A 21351-nucleotide genomic window follows, 5' to 3' on the forward strand; every position below is an offset into this window, starting at 1 on the left:
CTGGGCAGGCTAAAATTAGAGACAAACAGGTAAGTCTGGACATCAGGAGACACTAACCTACTTGTGACAGTATGTATTGTTTTGCTTTTAAAATATAAGTGCTTAGAATATTAGTGATAGTATCAGAATTCCATAGTACTGCAAGTTATTAATTTAAATGGTGATCATTGTTTAGCTGTCACTGATCACTTATATTAGTTTAATTTCAGAACAACAGTGATGCAAATTAAGGTCAGTCTTGATTTCAGATGCCCTTTCAAGGAAGGTCTGAAAAAATTGAGCTTGTTGCCAACATTCTGCTTTTTCTCTCCCTCACATATGCTGTGTATGGCTGATGAATGGTGTTATGTTTTGTTTCCATTAAGGCAGAACTTGCTGTTCTTTTCTAGAGTTATTCTTGGGGAATGAACTCAAGCTAGTGAACAGCCACACGTGAACTCCACAAAGAAACTACTTCAGACTATTTTTGTGCACAGAATTCACTGCAGCAGCATCTGGGCTTACCAGCAGGAATTACCTTTTATTAAACAGTCTTTATCTTGACCCACATATTTTCTCCCTTTTTGCCCTTCCGATTCTCTCCATCATCCCACTGGCAGGGAGTGAAGAAGCAACTGGATAGGTCTTTTCCTGTACGTGTCAGCCAGAGTCAACCCACCACAGTACCTGTCTCCTCAGTTTTATTGTCAGTGGCCACGAGATGGCACTTAGACACCATGCTCGGACCAGGAGAGCCGTCAGCAGCCCAGGGGCCTCACAGCTGGGCAGCAGCTGCCTGAATACTGATCTGGATTTCAGTGTTCTACTACTGAACATGTCCAAAAGAATTAAGACTGGCCACATATAAAGCCAAAATTTTGTTTGAACTTTCTGTGGGCTATCTTAAATAATAGAGAGATAGTAATGAAAAGAGACATCTGTTAAAAACCAGCAGCTTCTAATGATGAAGTTGACAGAAGATGGTAAAATTTTCACTGAAAAGAACATGGCTTAGGCAATTACCACTGAACCACCGATGCCCAGCAACATCTCTATCAGAAAACCAACCCAGATACTTGTACTTCTCCCCTTTCAATTTTTTTCTTGACCTTGTATGTTTAGGTTTTTCTTCCAAGTGTCAAAACAGTATTAATATGAGGCTAAATAAAACGGAGACCTGAAGTGTACTCAGAAGTGAAGACTCAAAGAGAAAGCTTTGACTGGTAAAAACCTCTCTTTTATAGATTTATTTCACACAGTTGTTTTGGGTTTTTTTGGTAAACATCATCTAATTCTTGTCAGTGTAGTCTATGCAACAAACAATTTACATGCTACGCAATCCTTCCTGACAGCTCTTTTACTCGTCAGAGTGTCCCAGGTTTAAATGTTAACAAAATCATCCACCTCAAATGCCTACTTGGATTGTCATTTCATTTTTACTACATGACATGAGTCTGGACAAGTGATGCCCAGCACAGCTGCACCCTCCCACGCTGGTTATTCATCTTAATCATTAAGCCTAATTGCTTGTGAAGTAACATTTAAATACATAGCTTACGAAGAAAAAACATTTGCTTTGGGTAAGCTAGCTATTTAAAGTGTATCTCTGTGTGTGTGGTTCCTCACTGTAGGAAAACATAAATAAACTCTGCATTAATTACTGAAAGAAAATTAACCTTTTTTCCTTCTTCCTTATCCTGCTTACTATAAATTGAAATGAAAACGTCTAGTTTGGCAGAAATCTGCTACTAACCAAACCCACTAGAATAAGAATGCAATACAGTATTACAAGCCAGGCAGAGTGGTTTAATATATTATTTTATAAGAGAAGTCAAGTTCAAGAGATATGCATTTATGTAGGATAAGCCTGACATTCAGAAACCCCTTCAAAATGATTTTAAAGGCTTTTAAAAAAAGGTTCTCATAATGCTAAAGCAGGAAAATGTTTACCCAGCCGTGCTGAACCTTCTAGATCTTTAATCAGCAAGATCTCAGCAGTTGAGTTCAGGGTCTGTGTCCTGCCAAAGGATAACATGGCAACCAAAGCAAGTCATGGCTGTGGGCTGCAGTGTTATTACAGGCCCAAACCCCCCAAATATTTTTTCAGTAACTCTGGGTGGAAGTTAATGAACTTCTGTTTGCTTCTGGTTTCTAGCTTTTTATTTTGGCAGTTTTGGTGTACAAAGTTCTTAGTAAAAATGACAACTTACAGCATCCTGAAAACCAAACAACACCAGCTGCACTTGACTGATACCGTGGCTGTCAAAGTCTAACTCCAGTTTCAGTTTTGAAAGAGTGGTTGCGATGATTTTACGATCGGTGGACCGTACAAACTCTCTGAGGCTAGAAACAAGTGTTGTGATATGTTCCCATTTTAGCTTGGGTTCTTCAGCTCCCTGGTAGAAGAGAGAGGAAAAGAAATAGTTTTCATAGTCATCTTTTGAAACTTACACTCAGAAGGACTTCAGCCAATAATGTCAGTTAGCAATACAGATTTTCAGAAACTGTTGCTATGGTTAAGGGAAAGGTGCAGCTGCAGGTCAGATAATGGGAGCAGCATGACATCAGCAACACAGAGCTCTACTGCTGAGCTCCCTGGTAATGCAGATTACTTGAGGAGCACACAGCTGACTGTTTTATAACAGTTGCTGAAGTATCCATGCACACTTCGTTGGCATGTCTCATTGTACAGGAGTAAAGACATATGAATAAATATACTATGCACTGAATACTACAAATTACTTTTAACTGCAAACAAACATGTACTTTGCAGTGCCTCTAATTTCAGAGTGCCTCTGAGAGACAACAAAGTCCCACAGCAGCATTTAAAAGAAGGGATTAGTCAAAATTACACAGAAGGCTCAGAAAGAGACTAGTTCTTTCCTACATAATTTCCCTTGACATGGGACTTCTACCCATACCTATTCTTAGGGCAGGCCTACAAAACTCTCACCTTTCTATTAGAAATATTCCTATGCCTATTTTTAAAAGCTTTGTGTTTTTGCATAAGCTACCAAAGTAACAAAAAGCTCTCATCAGAATAACCAGCATAAGTAACTAGAAAGCAAAGGACTGTGTTTACTCTCTAAAGTTAAGTTATGCCAACTGAAAACAAATTTCAATTCCAAACCTTAAAAATTAAGCCAGAGATAGAAAACCATATTAGGTGTTCAACATGAAGTATTAGATGCTTATTCTGAAGGAAGTAATTATTTATATAGACTAGAGATATCTAACATTGATTTTCACAACAGAAGGACATACAGTGTTCAGTTCTGTTGCATTTGACAGTTTTATGCCATGGATGTTACAGCTGTCCAGACATCAAGAACTATCTGCCAATTACACTGAGGTTTTAGCTATAGTTAAGTAATTCTGATCAGGATAAAACAAAGACAATTTGATTATTTGAGAGAGAAAACATGAAAAAAAGAAAAAACCTCTAGAGCTGTCAAACATTCCACTGACTAGAAGCACCCAACTCCAAGATGAAAGATCCTAGCTTCTGGTCTGCTTTGATTTAGAGAATTCACCTAATGATTGGCTATACTGAAGTAGATGCCTCACTCTGTCCTGCTCATCTACTTTTTAAGTAATTAAAAAGCCATTAGGGCAGATAGATGGACACACACACCACACTGTAGCCCTGGACTAGAAGGTCCAAGTCCATCAAGGCATGCTGGGGACTGGGCAACCAGTATGGCTCCCTAATAAGAAACAATAACACATTTGGGGAGGGTCATTTTCCTCCACTAGCCCCCACCAGCCAATGACTATTGAAATTGTTCTTATGAAAAGTTTTTGTGAAAAGCACTATCAAAGGCTAAATCCTGATGAGGCCTAACAAGCAAGTCAGGCTTCCATCTATTGGTAACTTCTTGCATTTAAGCAGGACATAAGAAGCCAACTCAACTTCCCCTTAACTGCAGTTACTACCACATTCTAATGGGGTTTGAGTAAGTTTCCTACTCTTCGGCCAGGGTCCTTCTCTTAAGGGAGGAAAACATTGTTTGAGAGTCAGAGTTCTGTATCCCCTTGAAAGGCAGACAGTTCCACACACGTATGCTTTGAACTCTTTGCTCTACAACTCCGCAGCTGTTCCTCTCTTGGGCTGTTCCAGACCCAGCTGAGGAAGGTGTGAAACACGAAGCACCCTCTCTGGACTTTGTGACTGAGTTTTAACCTCTCACAATCACCGATTCCTTTCCTACACATGTTAACAGCTGTGTCTGTTATAGCAACACTCCAGCAAAGCACAGATCACAGGCATCTCTGACTGCCTTCTACTTTAACACTTTCTGTAGTTACCAGGACAACTGTGGGTTCCTCCCTCCCCCCACCAAGAGTTACAGGCTCTTTTTATTGGTAGGGCAGCAATTTCCAATTACATTAACTGTAGTACGTGCATAAGAATCATACTGGTTTGCATCAGTTTCTAAACAGTACTATCTTTAGAAGATGAGTTGTCGCGTTTTATGCAAACATTTTCAACAAGCAATGCTTAGCCTTGAGAATGAGGTAAGTCAATTAACCACTAACAGACACATTACAAACAAGAACAAAAAAAAATCATGTCATCCAGTAACAGTGTTGCAACATTTAGCAGTGTGGTCATGACCTGTAATTTATTCAGTGTTATCCTGAACGATACATCACCATGAATCATCCTCACAAAGGAGCGCCAAAAGGTCATTCTGCAATTATTTAGTTGTTTGATGTAGCTCTTACTGTTACTCCATCTTCTCTCCATATATGCTCCTAACTGTGGTGAGGAATAGGTGCAATTTATTTTCTCCCTAGCCCCACCACCCTCTTCTAGCCAACAGCTGTAAGGCAGTGGTGTACCAGTCAGCCCCATTTTTCCTATGCAGTAACCTAACATAAGGCCAGAGTAGGCCAAAAGACCTAAACATCTCTCCATCAAACCAGTCAGCCATAAGATAGAACTCTAAAAGGAGGGGCAAAGTAATCACCTCCTGAGGATGATTTATCTTACATGAGTTGACCTGAACAGCCTCAGTTAGCCCCATTTGAAAATCACTGGCAAAATACAGTATCATGAAAACATGCTTTTCTGTTGTCTGGCCAGCAGTAATATCCAGGTATACATATAGTATTTACAAACAACAGAAAAGGCATATGTCATGCAGCATAAACAATTTTAAAGCCTATTTTTAACAGTTCAAACAAAACACTAAACTGTGAAAGCTTAAATGGTGTATGCTTTCTAGTTTAATAAGATTTTTAAAATTTCTTTACTGTGTAATTTCAAAAGTTCCAGGTAACTGCATGTAAGTCTTCCAATTCCATAAATTTTTGCTGCCTTCTGAAATTACTTTACCTGAGCCAAAGCTTCCATCAAGTTCCTCACAACTTTTTCTTGGTCCTCAGTTAATATCCTGTGAAGGGTGGCTCTCCTTTCACTATCCTTCTTCAGCATGAAAAACCCAGAATCTTTTTCTTCAGGTGAAGGAGGTGCACTGTGATCCTCAAAATTTTCATCTGGGATACTGAAAGAAAGACCCTCAGTGAAAAGAAACTTTCTAAAAACCACTCCAGTGCACACATTCCTAATATACTGTGTAACATAAATACCAGATAGCTCTTTACCTCAAAAAAAGGGACCGGATTCCCTTCCCATCTTTTTCTCCACAGGATTTGGCTCTTGTTTTGAAAGAGAATGGATCGATTTTTAATTCTGTATCAGGCGAGACAGAACCATATTCACTGCTGCTACTTGTATCTTCCACCAGAACAGGGACAGGTAAGGATATACTCCGAAGATACTCTATTCATATAGGAATATTCAGAAATTAGAATTTAATAATGCCATCACAGTTCTGAAGTGAAAAGGTTGTTCTTTCAGAGGAAACAGAAAGGCTCCTATCTTCCCCCATACCAATAATAATAAAAAAAAATTAAAACAAAATTGACAAGAAACTCCTAAAGCTTATTCTTCTGAACAGAGTTATCTTTCAGTTACATTTTTACTCAAAAGCTTCCTGAGATATGGAAATGCTGGGCTCTTTGCAAGGTCACTTAAACTTCACCACTGGAGTGAATGTGCATCTTGTATCATCAGCATGCAACTCTGAGCAGTAAGAAAATGTTTCTACAGATTGAGTCATCCAAGCACTTTCCAAGATCTTAATTTTATGTGTGTATATAAAAATATATTGTTTTATATACAATACATATATGTATAAATAACACTGACATTATCAGATTATTTTGTGCAAGTTTAATTACTTCATTGTCTTTGATTCATAACAAACACGCATGTTAAATCAGAACTTTTGGTTTTAAATCCAGGGTACACATTACTGCTCTAAGAAAACATTTATACCTCTTTCACATGTGCACATTTCAAAATGCACTTTGATAGGTACTCAATATGAAGGTAACTATGTTTGTTCATTTGGTTTTTGGGTTTGGGGTTTGTTGTTGTTGTTGTTGTTGTTGTTGTTGTTGCTTGTTTGGGGTTTTATTCACTTCCCCCCACTCTCCCCAGTTCATTTCCCAAAATAGGTAAGTATCCTGTACCCAGGCCTGACAAGGGGCCTCAAATGCATTCTGCTTTTTCCAATTATAGATTTTAGTCTAATAAAAAATCTAGGTTATCTTTCTCTACAAACCTTGGCTCTATTGCTACTATAAAACAGACGTTCAGTTTCCTGTTCAGATTTCCTCTAAATTGCCCTGTACCAACACCACAGCTCTCTAAACCTGTATTACCCACCTGCCTAGGCAATTAAGCCACAGTCCGGTAGGATTACAATTAGTAGTTTAAATTTGCACAATGAATTAAGAGGTTCCTAAGAGAGTAAGGTCACTTATTTTTATAACTGTGTCCACTTCTTTTTGCAACATTTTAGTGTTACAAATTATATCAGAATGATAACCACAGTATCTAGACAGTTTTGATAGAAATGTATGTTAAAACTCACCGTTTGTGTTAGCTGAAAGAACTGTGAGAGAAAAGGAAAAAAAGAGAAAGTTACATGTGCTGAAATTAACTGAGAAAATAAGAATGGTCTAAAGGATAACTTCCTATTTTCATGGACTATCTACACTCTCCCATCTGCAATCTCTAGAAATGTAATTTATTGCAATTTAAAGTTAATTTTAATCTGGGAAGACTGAAAACCACATTAGAAGTGATCTTCCAATGTTATCTCCTTTACTTGGTATTTTTATTTCTTTTAGTTATCATGCTAAAATTTACATAGGAAAACATCTTCTGTATATTATGTACACACATAGAATATGTCATTCATACTCTCAAAATTCCTTTGTTACTTTTCATAATTTAGAATGTTACAGGAAACGAGTACATGAAACAAAAATTTTGTGTTGCATGCACATTTTCTATGGGACAAAGATTATTTTGGTCACATAGAAAACTCCCCTGAGGCTCAAGAGCATGTTCTAACCTTACACAGAATGCACTCTATGCACACATTCTTTGAATAAAAAGAAAAACAACACAAAACAATCACAAAGGCTGCACAAAGCCATAAACAGACTTTTAGAAACCTTATTAGAACTATTTATATAAATCAAGTCTGTGACAATGTGATAACAGAATTCTGCTACAACAGTGTTTCTGCAGCCAGCTGCTGGAACAGAAGGTACAACTGAATGTTCACCTGGGATGGAGATCTGCTGTGTTCATCTGAAAGACTAAATCAGCAGTTTCAAGAAATGGTATCATCAACAAGAGAAAAATTTCAGATTGAGTTTAGAAATGCTTACCTGAGAGCTTTGATGGAGACTTTCTTTTTTTGCTTGAAACCTTCAAGAATTCATCTATGAGTAGTTCATGAGCAAAAGCTCGTTTATCAGGATCTGGTTCAAAGCAACGCAATATGAAAGCCTTGGCTTCTGCAGACATAGATTCAGGAATCTCTGGGTGTATTTTAAACATTCCCACCTGAGGCAAATAAAGGGAGAAACAATGGCCTAATACTGTTCTTTTCCCAAACACTAAATAGCATTTAAAAAAAAAGTGTTTAGATAGTAAAAGTTGTATATTGTTCTCAAGTTTTGATATTATCCTCTGTGACCAGTTTATTAATTCAGAGAAGAAAGCTATTACAAACTGTACAATTACATTTAAAAAACCCACAATTGCAAGTACTCTCAAAAAAACAGAAAACTGCTTTTCTCAGTTGTTTTTTTTTTTTTTTCTAAACACCCAGGCTGAATAGCTGCTACTGCTCCATTACTCTTCAAAACTACGCAGCACTCCCACTCATCTGAATCAGCTCATTCTTCTTAATATCCTCACTAACCAAGCATTTCCTTTATCTTTTTTTCCTGCAATCTCTATTTCTAGCTTCTTCAAAACAGTCTAAGATTTCCTGTGTTTACAAATGCCGGTCTGAGTTGTACAAGGAAGATGTCTGACCTTAAACATAGCTGCTTGTGGTTCTCCCAGTTCATAAAATGGGGGCTTCCCTGTAGCCATCTCAATGATTGTGCATCCCAAAGACCAGATGTCTGCAGCCTTCCCATAGCCACGCGGCCCTTTGTCTATGATTTCTGGCGCCATGTACTGAAGGGTACCTGTTTAAAACATACTGACTTTTTTTACTTAGATGCACTAATGATGCAAACAGATAACTAAACTAAAGGACAAGAGGAACAAAATCACTGAGGAGTGAGCAGTATTGCTAGAGTTTAAAAATTCATGATTCAACATTAAAAAATTTCTATATGCATTCTACATAGAACTCAAAATACTATTCAAAATATTACTTGTGCTAAAAGCATCTGATATCATCTACCGATCTGATACCACTTTTCAAAGTCAATGAAAATTAAGAGGTTTCAGTGAACTTTGGATCAAATAGTTTTCATTTACTGTATTATAGATTAAGATGAAAATAAGGAAGATCCCTCAGAATTGCATCCAGAGAGGAAAATGACATGAAAGATGGCATCTAAACCTAAATCAGCAGGTGATATGAACACTTTTTTGAAGGGAATCAACCAGACACATCATTCTGCGTCCTGTTTCATTTAGAACAGAAATGGAAGAGAGGAGGACAGAATCAAAATAACAGTTACTTCTCATTTTGCATAATTATTTAATGCAGTGCCACTGCATGATTTAACATCCAAATCAAATTATCAAGCAGAATGAGGAGCAAGTTAAAGACGGGCTCTGCAGATAAGCAATTCTGGAGATAAGCCAGGATGTCCGAGCCAGTCATAAAAGAAAAAAAGCTAGCTTTCAAATCTGCAAGATGAAAAATCCATGCATACAGAAGAGACAGACTCAAAGACAACACAGGACAGACAGCTCTTTTGTTGTTGAGGACCTATGTGTCTCAAGTGGAGACTTGAGTGAACAGTGCTTACAAGTACAGTATATAGCTTAAGATTAGGTATACAAAGCAACCTTTGGTATTGACTTGAAGTCAATTAAAGTTCAGCAGCTGTGAATTCTGACCCTACATGCAAGTCCAAGTGAGGAGAGTCTCCTCTGGGAACATACCAGTGAAAGTTTCAGTACATGGGTTGATTCCTGCAAGTCTCTTTGAAGTTCCAAAGTCCGAAATCTTTAACACTCCACTATACGTGTTGATAAGCACATTATCACCCTGAGGAGCAGAACATTCAGAGCAGTTATTTTTCTCTGCTTACCCTTCATCTAAGACTTCTTGCTATAGCCTGTTTCTACAGTGCACTTTTTAGTAACAATTACCTCCTAAGGCTCTTAAAAGGGGAGAAGAAAGAGGAAGCAATAGTGTTCCGGCCTTATGTAAGCCCATTGTCAAAAACTTCACCTCAAAGTGAACTTCCCTTACTAAAGGAATTCAGTTAAAGAACACTAAGAGAGGAAAAACTTTTTTATCAGCAATCTCCTTGGAAAAGAACCTGCTAATATCCCATCCACAGTCTTCTCCACTTCTAATAAGCTTTTATGAAAGTTCAATCATGTCACTGAAAACAGAAATTTAAAAAATCCACTTTATCACATCTTAAGTGGCTATATGTCAAATCTTTTAAAATAAAACCAAACATTTTGTTGGTGAAGATTCAAATCAACAACAGTTGACTTACCTAACCCACAGTTCAGAATAGCAGAGGGTATGTGACAATGAAGGACTTCCGGAAAAAAAGTTTTTACATTACAGGACAAAAAAAGTGCTATGTAACTGCATAACCACATCAGACTTAATTCTCTGCAAATTTTTACCTTTATGTCTCGATGCACTATTTGATTATCATGGAGGTATTTTAATCCTTCAAGAATCTGCTTGGTGTAGAAGCCAATTGTCTGCTCATTATCTTTTAATGGTCCCCATTTTGATCGTAGAAGAGCAGAAAGGCTGCCTATAATTTTGGAGAGCACAAAAGTGAGAGTAAAAATCTAATTAAATTCTTTCTTCTTCCCCAAAGGAAAAAAAGTAACAAAAAAACCCAATCCCAAACCAAGAAAAGGCACCTCTCCTATAATCAAAGGTCTCTCCAGGTAAATGCTTACTTGTATCATCACTGGCCTGAGTAATTAAAAAGAGTCCCAGTATCTCCACTGGCCTCAGCTGCAACTGACAAGCATATGCTTCCTCAAACGGGCAGATCAGTACCCATTTAAAAATAAACGCACTCACCTCTCTCCTACGACTGGAGAGAAGTTGCCCCAGAGAAATGTTGTAAAAGAGTGTAAAAAGGCAGATGTGCATATACGTGTCTTTGTACACACACCAACTCCACAGGGTCTCAAAAGCTAAACTCAAGAAGCGGGATTTTTGTTGTGTCTGGCTGCTGTGAGTTCCTTTGACTCACACAGAAGCAACAATCATCAGTCACCTTTCTCTTGCGTTCAGTACCCAAGGAGGCCTCAGCCATCTAAGACTAGCTACAGTCTTTCTAGTAGGATAACCACAGATTATCTCTGGTCTTGTACTGGGTTTGTGTGGTGAGTTTGGTAGCAGGAGGGTAGCAGGGGTGGCTTCTGTGAGAAGCTGCTAGAAGCTTCCCCTATGTCTGACAAAGCCAACGTCAGCTAGCTCCAAGACAGATCCACCACTGGCCAAAGCCAAGCCCATCAGTGACAGTGGTAGTACCTCTGTGATAGCATATTTAAGAAGGGGAAAAAGTTGCTGCACAAGTGCAACTGCAGCCAGAGAGAGGAGTGAGAATATGAGAGAGAAACAACTCAGCAGACCCCAGGTCAGTGAAGGAGGGGGAGGAGGTGCTCCAGGTGCCAGAGCAGAAGTTCCCCTGCAGCCCGCGGTGCAGCCCACGGGGAGGCAGCTGTGCCCTGCAGCCCATGGGGGTTGGCACTGGAGCAGATCTCCGCCTGCAGCCCGGGGAGGGCCCCACGCTGGAGCAGGTGGATGTGCCCAGAGGAGCCTGTGACCCTGTGGGAAGCCCACGCTGGAGCAGGCTCCTGGGAGGACCTATGGCCCCATGGACAGAGGAGCCCACGCTGGAGCAGGTTTGCTGGCAGGACTTGTGACCCCATGGGGGACCCACGCTGGATCAGTCTGTTCCTGAAGGGACTGAACCCCATGGGAGGGACCCATGCTCCAACAGTTCATGAACTGCAGCCTGTGGGAAGGACTTACATTGGAAAAGTTCATGGACGACTGTTTCCCGTGGGAGGAACCCCACACTGTAGCAGGGGAAGAATATGAGGAGTCCTCCCCCTGAGGAGGAAGGAGTGGCAGAGACAATGTGTGATGAATGACCACAACCCCCATCCCCCTGGGACACTAGGAGGGGAGGTAGAGAAAATTGTAAGCCTGGGAAGAAGAGAGAAGGGGGAAGGTGTTTTTTAAGATTTGCTTTTATTTCTCATTCTCCTACTCTGATTTGATTGGTAATAGATTAGTTTTTCCCCAAGTCAGGTCTGTTTTGCCCATGACAGTACTTGGCAAGTGATCTCTCCCTGTTCCTATCTTGACCCATGAGCCTTTTATTATTTTTTTCTCTCCCCTGGCCAGTTGAGAGAGTGATAGAGAGGCTTTGGTGGGTACCTGGCATCCAGCCAGGGTCAACCCACCACTGACCTGTAGGTAAAAGGAACTCGCCTGCCACAGCAATAGTCTGAGCTGTAACTGTAGCACATCCCATTTAAATACTGAATGAGAGGATTTAAGCACTTTAAAGACACAGTTTTCCCCATTAATTTAGGAAAGAGTTATTAAAGAATATTACATTTTCATGAAATATCTCGTTGCAGTATTGTAGGTTTTCATACTTTTAAAATGTTAAAAAGCAAATCAACCAACCACCAAACCAGTCTCCCCCACAACTTACCACCTGGCACTTGTTCCATGAATATCTTAATAAAACCATTCTCACTAAGAGAACCTAAATACTGGACAATGTTCTTATGTTTGAGATGCTTATGCAAAGCTATTTCTTCATGCAGAGGTTGGGAGTACCTGGAAGGAAAGAAGCATTTATTCAGTACTAACCTTCAGGAAGAAATTCTCGTGTTTACTGTAGTAGCTGAAGTTCTATTTTAGGTTCCATGAAATGTGTTTACACTGAAAATGACTATTTGTTAGATGCATTTAACAACAGTGATAGTGACCACCACATACTAAAAAACTATGTAATCATATATAAATATACATAACATATAAAATGTATATAATATTGTGTACACATATGCACACATAAATGTACATAGACTAAGCAAAACAAAATTTGTGGAAAATTAACTCCTCCCCAGCCTAACTCAAACAGAATAGACGGTTGAGCAAGCTGTTAGATTCAGACTAGTGCCAAAGTGAACTAGTAAACCATAAAGTTGGTATATAATTAAAATTACCTCAATGATGAAAACAAATCACAATTCTAATTAAAGTAGGAGTCTTATCTGAAAGCAAGAGTGGGTAGCTATCAGACTAAGAAAACAGGAATCATTTCATAAGGAAATATTCAAAAGAACTGATCAAAACAATTTCAGATGTAATTTAGTCCAAGGTAAAATATTTTTGATAGATGTAAGCTTTTCAGCAGTCTTTTGCCAAGAAGGTTTACTGGAGTCCAGATCCCTCTCCAGTGTGCAACATCACCAGAGCTCAGCAGCTGACGTGTTCCCTGGGCCATCCCTAACGCTCTGCTTCCAACCATGGGGAGTTGGAAGCAGGTCAGCTGCCACATTCTATATATTGTCTGGCAAAACACAGGCAATAGGCTGAGGGTCTGGTGGCTATTTTCACTAAAGCCCTAACGTCTGCAGTCAGACTTTCAGGGTAGCTGAAACAGATGAAGGACACAAACCTGCTTCTGCCAGTCCAGATGCAAGAAGGAGCTGTAGAGCCTTGAGTAAGTGGAAGTCATATTCATATGCTTATACTGAGGGAGTACTAAACGTAAGAGCAAACTCAACCTTGCAGCTATTTGCCACCAAAAGGAATAGTTTTACTGCTCTCAGCACAGACTTCACACCAACACTGGTACATTCTTGCACTCTAATGAACTGGCAGAAAAAAAAATTTTGTTTTATTATTTATTGGGAGGAAGAGCAGCTTCCTGCTGTCTCAAGTCCAGAAGTCAGCTCTCCCTGGACCCAGCAGAGTGCCAGTGCCAGAAATGCAATCAAAGCATGAATGCAGCTGAAATTCTTGGGGGAAAAGTGTCTGTGAGCTTCAATCCCTTTTGGGGCAGGTAGTTATCAGCTTATCCTAACAGCAGGATCAAGCTACAAGTGGAGGCTGAACTCTTAAAAAAAGTGAAGAGAAAAGAAAAAAAAAGTGTGCATCTGAAAAGCCTTCTGGAAAAAAACTGCTGCAGAAAACAATAAAAGTATTTGGTTAATGAAAAGTGTGATTATGCAACTCCAAGTCTATTTACTAAAAACTAATTTGAGTTTTGGCTTGCCTCTCCACACATGACTGTAAAGATTGTGACTACACTGTTAGTCATTCAGAAATGCAAAAATCAGAGATTATATTCCCGAGTTCTACTAATGGGATATTCATTCAGAGCAGCAACAGCAAGACCATTATAATTGCTCCACCTGCACTTTTAAACTGCACAGTTGAGTCTTGAGCAACTAAAATAATTTAGCAAGTAAAATAAAAGCCATAAGAAAATTCTCCAGTGGGATGAGGCATTTATTATTTTAGAACGTAGTCATTAGAAAACTTTAAATGATATAGAGAAGGTCAAATTCTAATCCTAGAAAGTTAGATCTTATTATCTACCTAACATGATTTTACTTTAACTTGGAAAGTTGATATGGCCACTGGTACTATTTTGTAGTACTGGAAATGCATTTGAGGGCAAAAGCATTGCAGGAATGTTTCCCTTTCTTTCAGAATGTGTCCCTCTAGTCTAACATTTCCTGAAAATTAAGTAAATTATTCAGTAGCTTATATTTAACATACAGCAGTACCAAAGACTCACTGATTTTTGCACAGAACTCATCACATTTCTCGCTACTCAGAATTTAATTATTTCTTATGAATCCAAAAGATGGTATTTTTTACTTTGAAAATTTAAGAATTAACTTCAGAGATTAATTATTTTCTTTCTACAGATTTATTTCAAAGTCCTAAAAGATCAGGTTATAATTAATCAGAAATGAGTAAGTTTTCCTTACTTTGCCATTAAAAGAATAATTCTTGAAATTTGTTCTGGAAGCCTGTAAATATTTTTGAAAGTCTAGATGAAAGACCAACAACTTTATAATAATCTTTTTTTTCAGTATGCTTTGCACATTAAACCTGAAGCCTTTTCCACTGAAAATTATTTTAAAACGTGTATTAGAGAAGAAAAATATGAAGGGATTTGTTGTGTTTGGTTTTATTATGTGGTTTGTTTTTTTTTTTTTCCTTTAAAGTAGTTACTGCTCTATTCAGGCTATCTTTCTATTAACCACAGCTGGTACAACCAACAAATTTCTTCTTCGCACATACAAAACTTGCTATCATTTTTATCACAATATTTGTGGAAATCCATGTATTCAAAATAGGATACACTGGAAGCCTTCAGATATACAAGTACTAATAACATCAAGTGTCTGATCTTTACATGGCAGCCCTCACAGATGAGAGAGGGCAATATGTAAATAAAGAGTGAATAAAAAAATGTGGACAAAAAGATCATTCCACATGATTTATTTTAACGTTAAGAGGCTTCACAATAAATGATGCACAAACAGGAAGGGAAAATGTCTTTATCAATAATTCAGGCTCAGAATGTTAAAGGATGCCACAAATCATGAATTTCAATAGTGCTTTCATAAGAGCATGCACGAACATGTCTAAATAGATAAGGCTTATCACTAGGTGTTTGAGGGAGATTGTGCACTTCGATATTTTTGAAAAGTATTATAAACTGCTAATACCAAAACCAGTAAACATTTAAATTCTCAGTGGTGATCATAATCTATTCCACATTTTGGAAACGTCTAGTTACAAAGATAGGGAACACCATTATATACAACAGACAATTTATTGCCAGCTTTGCAGAAGAGGTCCTCCTCGATCAGCAAACTGGTTGATCACATTACTGATGAAATAATGTAATGCACAGAATTTGGAATCAGACAGAGTTACTATACCTGCTGTCTCTCTCTGGGATTTCTTTAATAGCAATTCTGACTTGATTGCTCAGATCTCGTCCTGCATACACAATGCCGTAAGTTCCTTTCCCCAGAATGACTCGCTCACCACTTTCATCATACTCATAATCATACTGCAAAGCAAACAACAACATGAAACAGGGGTTAGATTTATTCCCTCTGCCCCTGTGCTCATAACTAAGGCATCTAGGATGTTAGCTGCTTTCTGCAGACCATGGAGAAGGAAACAAACACGTCAGGACGACAATTTGGATACCGGGCAGACACACCCATATTTCTCCACTGACTGTACAGGAAGCACTGGCTTCTAAGGTAGCCATTTCGGGCAAGCGCGTAAAGCTATGCTGGCCTTTGCCCGTTCTGTGTAGTCACGCCTGCATGTCTTAGCAGCATCGGCAACCTGCTGGCAGCTGCTGTAAAAACAAGAGAAGGCGACAGAGGGCACCCTGCGCCAAGCGGAGAACTTCAGCTCCCGCACTGACACAGAAAGCAAGGCAGGATCCACTTCATTTGTTCCAGATGCTCTCCTGACCTGACCACATATTCCAAAACCAGCACAACTTCAGTTTTGCCAGAGCCAGATCAGCCAGCAGAGTGTGCCAACGGAGGTTAATCGGGATTGCAGTGTATTAATCGTGGTTTTGGCCGAATTTGAATTTCAAAGAGTAAAGCCTGTTCAGCAATGGTCATCAGATTAGATTATCTGATCTGTCCTCCTGTGTAATGCAGACATGTAGTTTCACATGCTCACTCCCATGCTAAATTCAGGAGCTTACACCTAGTTAAAGTATTTTTTATTTTCCTCCAAATAAAGACTGCTATCTTTTTAATAAGAGAGAATCCACTACTACTTTTAGTACTTTGTGTTAACAACTAATTACTCTTATGGTGAAGTCGTGCCTCTTAATTCAAATTTCTTTGCTGTCACTATCTAATTACATTTTTCTTCAACAGATTAAAGAGACCATTAGCACATAATAATTTTCCCTGTAAAAATGCTTATCCACTGCAATCAAGTCACCCACTGCTTTTCTTTTTGTTAAAACAAACAGATTAGGCACCCTAAGGTTCTCATTATAGGGTAATTTTCTATCCCAGGAGTCTCTCTAGTGGTTTCTCTTTGTCCCACCTCCAATTTCAGATGCATTATAAAATACCTACCCCAAAACTGGGACAGAGGGCTGCCTGCATTCACTATGCAGCACTGACTCTGTCAGTTAGTTCTGGATGTCTCTAGAGCTTCAGGATACCAAATTTTCATGTGATAGGATACTGGCTTAGATATTCTACCCTGCTCCCTGCCTCCTAAAAGAAAGCCTAAACACCCTAAGTACTGCACTGCACCCAATGGCCCTGTACTCACTTTTCAACTATGTGTACATTCAGATAGAAATGAGGTGTAATGGCATACCCTGGCAAGCTGTAACTTGACTAACAGGGACAGTAGCAGAAGCAGGACACGCTAAACTTCAGTGTGAGCTAGTGGGCAAGGGTATAAACAGACTCCCAGTAGCACCAACATCATCATTGCATCCGAGTGCACTGCTCATTGCTGTGCCTGCCTACAGATGGTTACTAGCCAGGACAAGCCTCCTCCTCCTCCAATTATATCCTTACTTCTTGTGCAGATGACCTGCCAATAAGTAAACGGACACGATTCCAGTGATGCATGAAACAGACAACAAACAGTCCTTAAAATTTAAACAGATGCTAATGCTGCCTGACTATGATTACACGCTGAAGTAACTGTTACAAGAGTCACTCTGTAATAAGCATGACTGGACAATTCCAGAGTTGAGTACCTTCTCAAGCGAGTACACTGAGATATGAGCGATTTAGCTATGCTGGTTATAAAAACTACATGAGGACCATCAAAAAGAATAATTCATTTATAAACAGTAGAGGATAAAATTCTGTAAACAATAACTTGTCTAACTACTTCCAGAGAAAGGATGAGTAATTTACTCCCTTTGGTAAAATACTACACTAGAAGCCCAAAATTCTTAGTGTGTTGGGGGAAAAAGAAATTACCTCCAGAGAGTCTCCATCACATTCCCCTTCCTCTGTAGTCTTCCCTAGTTCTTCAGTGATACTGTTTACCATGTCAAAAAACCTGTCAAGAGGAAAAAAAAAAGGCAAATATATACTTAAGACAGTATGGGGGCAAAGAGAATGTTTCTCTCTAAAGTAATGAATAAAGCGAGAGGACCATAGTAAGTATAAACTCAGTGTAAAACTCTGATGGCAAAAAGCACAAAAATATTTTTGTTTACATGGAGAATTAACAGCTAAAATCTGCAGTTTTCCTACTTCTTCTACATACTCCTTTTATATGTGCATCCATGATGTCTGAAATTATTGATGGCATTCATATTTCAAAAATCTATGTATCAGGTGAAATTCTCATCCTGTACTACCATTTCTTCACTTCTAATGAAAGCACTGAAGCATCATGAAAAGTGCCTAGAAGTCTTGCCTACATCTGAAAGTTTCTGTAGTGCAGGAAGGCTAGCTTCAAGTTTTGGCTTGAATGAAAAGGGGTCTATTTTACAACTAAAAAAACCCACACTATTATATATGACTTCTACCCCTTTGAAAGAATGCAAGTGCAAATACCATGTCATGCTACAGTATGGCTTACTCATCTTCTAAGAAGTGCCCAGATACAAAGGGGAATGAACATGGTAAAAGAACCTACATGAACTAGAATGGATGAGACAAGCAGCTAGGGATTGGGCTGGGAGGTGGCCACAGGCATTAATATAGAGTACTGCAGTGATTTTTTTGTGAAGTTGCAGCCTTTTTTAGCACAAGAAGATATTAAATTTCCTCTGGGAATGCCTTTTGGATCAATTCAAGACCACAGCCCTCAAGCTTATGGAGCAGAAACATAGTTTAGATAAACTGAGACACCCCTAGTTTTGTACAAGAAACCCATGCCTAGTTTACTGTAGGGGATACTGGCATAATCATGTTTACTTATGTAAACATGATGCTAACATAAAGAAAATGAAGTGTGCTTCTTCCTAATCACAAACAAAATTTTAGTTACAGTAAAAGAGAAACCTTGACCAGATGTTGTTACCCCTAATGTCCCACTTCAGAAAGTCCATTTTAAGTTCAGGACGCTTTGTTGGACTGGGGGCAACAAACACTTGTAGCAAGCCTTAATATGATAAATATTACAAAGGTAATCTCACTAAGTGTGTAAAAAAAAAATTACGTTTGTAATCATATTTGTTTCTAATGTTTGTCTGAGTTTGCACTTTGACCCTTCAAACCTCATAAGTCTCCAAGATACTGCAGTATTCTTTTGCATGAAAGATGGTGATCACTGAGGATGCTCAGATCAACTTTCACCATAGTTCTGAAACAGTCAGTCCCTGTTGTGCATGCAGACACCATCTACCCCATTACAAGCCGTGTTTTTCTGAAATAACAGTGAGACACACCTTCTGCAATGAAGTTCTGTGCAGAAATAGATTTGAAAGTCATCTGAGTTGTGCAGCACATACAGGAAACAGCATCGTTCTTCAAACTTTGAAATGCTGAAAGAACAGCCAAGCAGAAGATGTTATTGGAAAGATACATTTGGACTTCTACCAGCTATGTCAAACCATACAGATCAACCCACTGAATATGGAAAAGCACCAGATTAAACCTAAGAAGCCATAGTTTTTTCCTTATTGTAAAATTACAGTCTTGTATCCTCCAAAGTTCACATTCTGCTGTTTGCTATCATTCAGCTCGCCCCCCCGAGTCTGCACAGTGTCCAAGGAAGAGTGGGAACAAAGAAGTTAATAGAATTATTTCCACTGATGCAAGTCATTTTTGTCTTCAGTGCATTTAGGTAAGGTCCTTAATTTCCACTCCTGCAGCCAGGATGATGCATCCTTTCAGGATCCTGTTAGAAAGCTGAAATCAAAACTCAAATCATAAGTGCTTTAGAAATTGTGCTCAATCCTGAACACAAAAAATTTCTGATCAGTTCCTTGTGAATTGGTACCATAAAATATTTTAAAATTAAGTCAGCATCAAAAAATTAGGTGAAAGACTTTACCACCCTGGCCCACCCAATACCTTTCTTCAGTTTTATCTGCTGTAAGAGGAGAACAAAGATAATGAAGGAGCATGTATGCCATTTTCTTATGGAAGCATAGATGCCTCAACAGAGGAGCAGAAGAGATACAAACTCTGGTAGAGTTGTCAGTTTTTCTACCCCAAGTAGGCTGCAGCTCTTGCAAAGATATTCACTCACCAGAACTTGTTTATATGCATGTTATTACTGTGCTCCTTACAGAAAGTCTTAAACTTTATTTGAAATAGCTCTTTCTGTAACTTTGTCACATGTTGAGTGCTAGGTGTCAAGCTGATGCAGTATAATTGATTGTTACTATATTAGAAAAGGGAAAAAAAAAAAAGATGGCTAGAGCTGTTACACAGGAAAATAATACAGTATTGGAGAAACCAAGACAAATTAAGTCTCCAAAAACCACAGTCCTAGTAAAATCTATCTATTTCAGCTGGATCAAGATAGCCATCAGTTTTTAATTAATTTCTAGCACAATAAAGTAGAATGCTATTCTACACTGTACCAAAGGATTGATGATTTGATTAACAGTTTTTCTTTAAACATCAGGAAATTCTTGTAATATTCATTCTTTAACAGGTGTCTAAGTTTGTCTGATCCTTGCTTCCTTTTACTGTTCCTCTGTTGTAGAGACCTGTAACTTTTGATAAACAAATTACTTTAGACAAGCTGGGGGGGCTGCCTCTCATAAAGCTACTTATGAGAAGGGTGAGTTTCATTATAAGAATATTTCGTTTTAGGTATGGTAACTCATTTATTTTTACATTAGTAAACATTTTTAAGTGCTAAGAAATGTACACATCTGGGAAGACAGTCACTGTTCACAGTTTATAAACTAACTTTTATTTCAAGTTTTTCAAGCATACGGGTAAACTCTCCAGATACGGAGTAACTGATATTAACAGAATTACTCATTCATTTCAAGTTCCATATGAGTTTAAACATTTTACTGAATAAACTGTCAGTTTAAACCTGACATGCACAGGAGCCACTAACACAGCAGTGAATAAAAGGGTAAGAATGTGAAGTGTACACAGAGGACAGGCAAATTCATAAATATTTAAGGCCTTTAAGCGAGCATTTACATTGCTTATATGTTGCTTTCCTCCCTGAAGAAAAAAATTGTTAGAGTGAAAAAAGAAAGACTAAAAAACACGAAGTTATAAAATTAGACAGGTTAATCTGTTCAGGAAATGCCTCATTCTGACAGTTCCTAGGCACACGTAGTACCCACTGACTGCTATGACGGCAGAATTGGGGCTGAATTTGTGAAACTGAAGACAAACAAGGAAGCACGATGTAGCATGGCCTTGTGCCCAGCTCATGTGCATCCAGAACTCCTCTTAGTCAATAAGAAATACTGCAAGGGCTATAACTACTGCTTACTAAAACTTCCAGATGAAGCAGCAGATGTTGAACATTGGCAGCAAACACAGAAAAGTAGCTCTGTAAAACTTCTGTCTGTTTTCTAGAAGTGTAGCAGTATAGACACCTCCCACTGTTGTAATTAAGTAGTCTGATGAGAATCCAAGCTCCGAGAACTTGGGATGAAAGACGAACATCCTTGTTGTCAATTCTTAAGCTACAAGAAAACTGGATTCAAATCTGAATCCAATTTTTCTTCACTGTTTCTAACACTGCATTCATGAACATGACCTCCGAGGCGCTCTCCCACAGAAACAACACAAGTAGCAGTTATTTCATAATCCAGGGCTTGTCCCAA

The 21351-nt window shown here is 38.6% G+C and overlaps 1 protein-coding gene across 1 annotated transcript in view; it reads right to left on the bottom strand.

Moving 5' to 3' along the window:
• MAP3K5 (mitogen-activated protein kinase kinase kinase 5) overlaps window positions 1–21351 on the bottom strand; it is a 76057-nt gene that overhangs the window by 12382 nt on the left and 42324 nt on the right. Inside the window, exons 12-23 of the mRNA XM_026844961.1 lie at window positions 18991–19086; window positions 17570–17651; window positions 15518–15651; window positions 12256–12383; window positions 10187–10323; window positions 9482–9587; window positions 8390–8547; window positions 7735–7912; window positions 6927–6947; window positions 5590–5767; window positions 5321–5489; window positions 2190–2375 (exon numbers count right to left, since the gene is read on the bottom strand). Coding sequence (XP_026700762.1) covers window positions 2190–2375; window positions 5321–5489; window positions 5590–5767; window positions 6927–6947; window positions 7735–7912; window positions 8390–8547; window positions 9482–9587; window positions 10187–10323; window positions 12256–12383; window positions 15518–15651; window positions 17570–17651; window positions 18991–19086 — 1573 coding nt within the window. The remainder of the gene's footprint in view (window positions 1–2189; window positions 2376–5320; window positions 5490–5589; window positions 5768–6926; window positions 6948–7734; window positions 7913–8389; window positions 8548–9481; window positions 9588–10186; window positions 10324–12255; window positions 12384–15517; window positions 15652–17569; window positions 17652–18990; window positions 19087–21351) is intronic.

Source organism: Athene cunicularia (genome assembly GCF_003259725.1).
Source record: "Athene cunicularia isolate RWA chromosome 3 unlocalized genomic scaffold, athCun1 chr3_part1, whole genome shotgun sequence".
Classification (NCBI taxonomy): Eukaryota; Metazoa; Chordata; class Aves; order Strigiformes; family Strigidae; genus Athene; species Athene cunicularia.